The sequence below is a fragment of the Hippoglossus stenolepis genome, chromosome 17 (assembly GCF_022539355.2).
Source record: "Hippoglossus stenolepis isolate QCI-W04-F060 chromosome 17, HSTE1.2, whole genome shotgun sequence".
Classification (NCBI taxonomy): domain Eukaryota; kingdom Metazoa; phylum Chordata; class Actinopteri; order Pleuronectiformes; family Pleuronectidae; genus Hippoglossus; species Hippoglossus stenolepis.
In genome coordinates this window covers 3,008,255-3,015,766 of record NC_061499.1, presented here as the reverse complement: position 1 = coordinate 3,015,766, position 7,512 = coordinate 3,008,255, and the positions used below count along the sequence as shown (strand labels likewise).

The window sequence follows — 7,512 nt, the reverse complement described above, 5'->3', positions numbered from 1 at the left end:
AGAAGAAGACAGAATCAGTGGCTGCGTTCAGAAAGTCCAAATAATCTCTTTCCTAACCTTTTTTCATTGACCCCGATGGAAAACGTTATAAGGTGAAGGAAGGATGTGAAGACGAAGCCGTAAGGAGTTAGGAAAGGAGCTAGGAAAGGACACCAGGGTGCAGAGAAAATCTGACTCTACATATACTCAGGGTTTTCTTTTAAAAACCAACTTTATTTATAACAGAAGTTACAGACAGACTGTAGCTACTCTTTACTCCAACTCCAACACTCCAATCAGAGTGAAATCTAAAGCTGCTCATCCTGAAGACTCTGATTCAGTTTGTTGGTTCACAGCCTCTCGCTGCCTGATAATAGCTACACAACAGTGTGTGTGTGTGTGTGTGTGTGTGTGTGTGTGTGTGTGTGTGTGTGTGTGTGTGTGTGTGTGTGTGTGAGTGTGTGTGTGTGTGTGTGTGTGTGTGTGTGTGTGTTCTGAGTAAATTCTAATAATATCATGTGTACGTCCTCTCATCTCTGCAGGGAAACACCACGAGCTGAAGAAAAGAACAAAGAGGAAGAAAACGTCTCAGAAGATTATAGAGCGGCTTCAGAGGGGGTGGGGGGTTCATTTCAAGATTCAATGTTTCCTCATTGTCACTTTCAGGGGTCAAAGGTCAGGAAGCAGCAGAAGGATAAAGATATCATCAGAAAAGAATCGTTGAAATGGGGATGAGAACTTTAATTTGCTTTAGTCAATGAAAAAAAAAAACTTGAATGATCTGTAAATGTTCTGTTTTTATTTCCAAAGCTCCAAGAGAGTCAGGGGCCTCAGTCCTCGCTGATCCCAGTCAGCTGCCCTCTGCTGTGGGAAGAGCTCAGCACAAAGAGCCCCCCTGACCCTGGAGCTCCAGAGCTGCTGATTCCCAGGACCTGAACAACACACACACACACACACACACACACACACACACACACACACACATGTTTAACGCTCTGTAATAATTAACTCAAACTTCTCCACATGGTTCATGGTCCCCAGTCTCTTCTTCTCATGACTGTAAAAGATCCAGAAATATTTACGGAGCGAGAAGTGAAGTAAAAAGTGTTTTGTCTTTAAACTGAGAGAGATAGACTCCTGGATGTGGCCTTTGTTCAAGAGACTTATTTTAATCTGACTGTGAACAGAAGAATATAGGAGGACTGGCGGGTGTGATAGAAGATGGATGTGCTGTCTGGGTGTTTGGGGTCCGGGGGCCGGGGGCGGGGGGCCGGTGCTCTCTGTCCCAGTTTCGTCTTCGCCCTCTTCCTCTCTGACTTCCTGCTAAGAGGTTTTGAAGCTGGGCTGCTGCTGACGGAGAAAACCAAGCTCTGCTTCCATTCACTGAAGTTATTTGAAATTTTCTTTTCAGGGGGGGGGTATTCAAGGCTTTAATCAGACAAGCTGAGCGATGGAGGCCAGCGTGGATTACTTCCAGAAAAAAAAGAAGTGAGCTCTGCTTCTTAATCGTCTGTAATCCCACGATTCTTCTGCAGAGCAGCTGGGAGAGAAGTCACTGAGGTAGGTACGTTTCCCTGTTTTAAATATTTTTTTATTTCTCATGTATGTCTTGTCTTTTTATTCACTTCTTAACATCGTTCAGATTCAGATGTCGAGTTTCATTCAGTCGTGAATTTCACTAGTGTCTTTTTTTTTAGCCATTGACAAAAAACGAGCAAGATGAAGAACTTCAATGACTCTCGATAAAAACCTGAATGTTTCTTAATTTGTGTGTGTGGCTGGACTCCCAGGAGAATTGTGGGAAGTCAATCATCTTAACGAGCGTGTGACCTCCTGCTCCTCATTAGCAAATCAGTCTTATGAATATGCACATAATTAATGAGCGGCCCCCGGTCTGAAGGGTATGAAAACAATCAGTGTTGTTACTATGACATCAATCAATCAATCACATTTTATTTGTATAGCCCATATTCACAATCCCAGTTTGTCTCATGGTCTTTAACAAGGTGAGACGTCCTCTGTCCTTAACCCTCAAGAGTCAAACTACTAAAACCTTTAACAGGTAAAGAAGGTAGAAACCTCAGAGACACACGTGAGGATCCGTCTCCCAGGACGGACACAAGTGAACAGATGTCCCGTGGAACAGAGAACATCAGAGAGATCAGAGTATTTACAGCTTTGATTAGAATAAACACTTTGTAGCTGAAGGTCAATGAACTGATGGATTATTGTCAGTAATGGTCGAGTATCTGAGGAGACGTATTATATTCAAGCAGTCTTGTTGTCATCATAGTCCACGGTCAGCAGCCACCACGATCAGAATCAGGATCCACCACCACGATCAGGGATCCACCACCACGATCAGGATCCACCATCAGGATCCACGTTGTGGCTGCAGCCCTGGATCTGCGGACGATAAGGCAAAGGGACTCCGGGGAAGAAGTGCTCCCAGTACCACAGACTGCATCTGCTCCACTAGTTTCCTGTTCACTGGCTGATGCAGAGACGCTCAACACAATCTACATTTTACACATTCATAACAAAGTCTTTCCTTTAGTTTCTATTGTTCTTGTTTTCTACTTATTTTCTTTTAGTATCTGACTTGTTTACAAACCTAATTCTACATGTGTGCACTGATATCAATATACAGTAGAAATAGAATCAAAGTGTTAGTATGATATATAATAGATAATAATATGAATAATGATAATGTGAAAATCAGTCTTCTTCATTCTGCACTGACGAGTCCGAATTTCAAACTCACGAGCTTCAGTGATGGAGAAATGAACAAAGAGACGAAGGCTAATTATCACGTCTCACCTGTCAGCGGAGGACGTCATAATCAGTTCCCGTACAAACATCTGAACGGGTGTCGCTCTGTGACACAAACTCAGGACAACTGACCTTTGCTGCAGCGCCCCCATCAGGTCAAGTCCATATGAACTGAGCATTTGAGAGCAGACCATGTGACCTAAACATCTGTCTGACTGCAGCCGGCTCGCTCCCGCCATGTTTTAAGGTCACGTGACCTGGTGAGATTTTGCAGCGTTGGATGAAGTCGGATAAAAACTCTACCCAGCATGCATTGTGATAGGGACCAGCATGCATCACGTTGAATTCACCTTTTTTTAAAGTTTCAGCTCCTGAACACAACGTACACAACATGTCAACAAACATGAATCACATGAAATATCAACATTAAACAGAAAAAGGTACATTTATTCAATAAAAGAAGAAAATATCTTCATGAATAACTTTAATGAAGGAAAATATTTTCTCTTGGTAAAACATTGTGTGATGACTTTTTTGATTGTGGTAAAAACAAGAAATTCATTAAATTCATTTAAACAGTCATACATGTATGACTTTAACCCATGTTTATTTTAATTCACTTCCTGTTGGTGATGAAGAGGAAACAGGAAGCAGAGTGAGTCCTGTCTGAAGCAACACTGCCCTCTGCTGGATAAACATAAAACTGCACTGTACTTCTAACACCTGCTGCTGTTTCCTTCAAGACTGAAGAAGAAGAAACAGGTTGTCAGTCTGAAACAGAGGAAATTAACCGGTGTCATTAAACCAGAGGATACAAAATATGAAATACAGTTTAATGAGCCTGTAACTATTTCTCTGCTCACACAGAAATAACACAAAGTTACATTTTAAAAAACACACAACTTCTGTGAGTCCTGTATTGAATAAGATTCTGGAGTAAATAAAGTGTTAAATACAGCAAAATACTATAATTATTATTTTATTGTTATTATATATATATATATATATAACTATGAAGCAGGATTTTGGGTTATCGGGTAAGTTCAGGGTTAATTCAGGTTTAAGAGTTTTCAGCTCTACGAAGCTCGTTCCCTTGTTATCAGGTAAATCACCATGGTAACTAATGATGAACAGCTGACCTGCTCCAGGTTAAGTTGGAGATAAGAGATCAAACAGTATAAAGCTCCGCCCACTGACCAATCCCTTCCTTTGAACCATGACATCATGTTCTTAGAGGATCCGTGGAGCTGGTGTGGATGGTTCGAGTCTCTGAGGAGGACCAGGGTCTTCAGAGACCCACAAGATCCTTTGAGCTCCTCTGATGAGCTTCTGAAAGATCTAGATTCTCCTCAGAGGATGAACCTCTGTCAGCTGCTGGAGCTCAACAGAACCAGCCTGACCCGTAAAGTGCTCCCAGTACCACAGACTGCATCTGCTCCACTAGTTTCCTGTTCACTGGCTGATGCACAGAAACTCAATCTACATTTTACACATTAATAACAAAGTCTTTCCTTTAGTTTCTATTGTTCTTGTTTTCTAATTTTCTTTTAGTATCTGACTTGTTTACAAACCTAATTCTACATGTGTGCACTGATATCAATATACAGTAGAAATAGAATCAAAGTGTTATGATATATAATAGATAATAATATGAAAATCAGTCTTCTTCATTCTTTAGTTTATTTGTATGTGTTTTTCCTGCAGCTGAGCTTGACGCCTCCAGGGTTTCACCTGAAAGACTAAAACTGTCAGACACACAATGAGAATTCATGTAAATGTGATGGAAACAGATGAGATTAGATTCAGATCTGCTCTTGTTATCAATTTTACTATAAAAACAATCCCAGATGTTTTACCAGCTGTTCTTCCTGCATTTAGCAGCTGGAACTGTTTCTTTTATTCTGGATGTTTGTTCTACTCTGATTTTTATTATTCAACAGTTTGAACCTCGGCTCTGCTGTCAGTCAAACTGTCAGACCCAAACACAGACACACACACAGACATATATATACACACACACACACACACACACACACACACACACACACACATATAGACTTCGTCCCTCCTCACGTCTCCATCATCACCTCAGTCTCCCATTGAGCTCAGGTCCATCACTATAGCAACTAGTTGCCAGGGGCAACGAGACACAGCCTGCGCTCACAGCATCCTCCTCCCAGAGCGAGGAGAGAAGAAGAAAATGCAACAAACCATCCAACCACATTCTGATGGATTCTCTGGCTCCTGGTGACGAGTGTTTGTGGCTCCTCCTCCGGAGAGGAAACAACTTGTTCTTCCAGCAAAGTGTTTCTTCAGTGTTGGAGTGCAGGCGGCGACCAACGCCACCGAGACCGCCGTCGAGCCAGAGCTGAAGTGCGCTGCCACTGCAGGGAGGGTGAGTCCCAACTGTTACCTGAATTGTTTGTGAGACATTGTGTGAGGGTTCAGGTGTTGTACCTCACACAATGCAGGGCTGTGTTGTCGACCTCAGCGTGTGATGGGTGTGTGATGCTCCTCCATGGTTTCATGTTGTTTACTCTCTCGGATCCAGAAGCTTCTTCATCCACCCACGACATGAAAGACATGAAAGACTTTAAACAGTGAGTCAGGTTCAGTTTGTCACTTTTTATTAATTAAAAACTCTTTGATTTCAGTCACACTAATGTTAAATATTTTCTCTGATACGTCTCCTGTAAGTAGGAAATCAGTGACATTTATATGACTGAAATATAACAGGTTTATTTTTCCATTCATCCACGTCCAGCTCGTCTTTACTGAGGGATTCATGATATGAAATGACTGAGAAAATAAATGTCATTAAATTCATGTAGTTAATCTGCTGCCACCTTGTCCCTCCTGGTTTCCTTTCATATCTTTTATAAGACAAAGTCTGAGCGTGTTCCTGACGTGTTCGCTGTCGTGTCTGACGTGTTCCTGACATGTTCCTGACATGTTCCTGACGTGTTCCTGACATGTTCCTGCTTCCTGACATGTTCCTGACATGTTCCTGACGTGTTCCTCACATGTTCCTGACGTGTTCCTGACGTGTTCCTGACATGTTCCTCACATGTTCCTGACATGTTCCTGACGTGTTCCTCACATGTTCCTGACGTGTTCCTGACGTGTTCCTGACATGTTCCTCACATGTTCTGCAGGTTCTGTGAGTGAGAACAAACGTCTGAGTCTGTGTCTCTGGACATTTTCTGGATCTTCTCCTGCAGCCTCCTAGTAAAATGTAAGAAAACAGCAGGAAAATGTCTCGACACTATTGGACTATCAGGGTTCTGGTGTCGTCAGAGTTTAGTTGTTTGTAGAATGTAACTTCATTCGTTAATGAAAGGCTGTAAATAATAAATTTAATAACTATATAATATATTACATAGTAATTATTAAATAACGTTGATACCCTCACCCTCAGAGACAAACATTTAAAATGATCTTCTATTTGTTCTTCCCAACATTCCCGACTCACTGAAACACGTTGACAGGACTGAAATATAAATTCACATTTTAAAGATAAGAAGAAGAAGAAACAACCGATCAATAAATACATTTATAATTTGAAAGCCAATCAGTTTTTATTTGTTTCCTGACTCAGCTTTAATCAGCTGATCTCAGATGTGTTTGATCCACATGTAAAGATGAAAACAGGAGGAGTCTGCAGTCAGGAGGCCGGACGCTGCGACGGCAAATCTGTCCACACGTTTCATCCAAAACCGTCCCAGGGTGCACTGCTCAGTGTGAACCTGAGAGTCCACAGACGAGTGACGAGGGAGGGAAGAAAGAAAAGAGAAGAAGAGCTGTCAGAGTATTTATATCCCCACTGACCTGTTTTAACTGCATTTATATTTGATTCCTTTAAACTGATCTTGACACAAAATGATGTGATTAGGACGAAGTGAGAGACAGAATGAAAAACCAAAATACTTTTAAACACCAGCAACGCAGAGGAAACTTAAAATAGACCACAAATGAAGCGACAAAAATAAAATGGCACAAAAATAAAACTTAAGTGAAAGAGAGAGGAGGGAGGAGGATGATGGTGATAATAATATTAATAGAAATAGAAGAAGAAGAAGAAGAAGAAGAAGAAGAAGAAGAAGAAGAAGAAGAAGAAGAAGAAGATATATATACAGTCACTGATGGTCTTTATATATAAGTTTGGTTCATTTGACATTAGTGTAAAAGTATATTTTGTAAAGTAATAAAGTATTGAAAATGTTGTTTCTTCTGTTATATACAGAGGACAGTTTGAACGGACCAATCATTCTCCAACCCAACATGGCCGACGCCCTCTACACCAGCACCATCTCCTCGTCCTCTTCATCATCTGCGTCCTTCCTCACACTCGAGCAGAGGGCGGCCTTCGTCTTTGTCCTCATCCTCTTCATTTTCCTTGGCCTCCTGATCGTCCGATGTTTCCGGATCCTGTTGGACCCGTACCGGAGCATGTCGGCCTCCACATGGTCCGACCACATGGAGAAGGACACCTTTGACTACCGGATTTCCTGACAGGCAGCCTGAGAGGCAGCAACAGTGATCACTTCAAACTGAAGCCACAAAGCCAATGAGAGTGAAGCAGGAAGCAGCGCACGTTTCCCTCAGGTGTCGCACGGGAGGACGAACAAAAAGCAAAGAGTCTTCTGATCTTTATCTGTCGACCGCTGAATGACACGAATCTCTTCATCTCAGATTTACCTCCAGAGACTCGTAGAGTTCAAACCTCGGCCAACGGTCTCTTCACATTAAATCTGTTAGATC

At 41.9% G+C, this 7,512-nt stretch overlaps 1 protein-coding gene across 1 annotated transcript; it reads left to right on the top strand.

Annotated features, from left to right (window-relative positions):
• Window positions 1–7,023: 7,023 nt before the first annotated feature.
• On the top strand, window positions 7,024–7,263 carry LOC118124497 (cortexin-3-like). The gene has a single exon (XM_035182371.2). The coding sequence runs from the start codon at window positions 7,033–7,035 to the stop codon at window positions 7,261–7,263; it is 231 nt and encodes a 76-aa protein (XP_035038262.1). The 5' UTR covers window positions 7,024–7,032.
• Window positions 7,264–7,512: the final 249 nt, after the last annotated feature.

Coding starts and splice junctions, on each gene's coding strand:
- LOC118124497 (XM_035182371.2), top strand. CDS start 7,033: ATGGCCGACGCCCTCTACACCAGCACCATCTCCTCGTCCTCTTCATCA.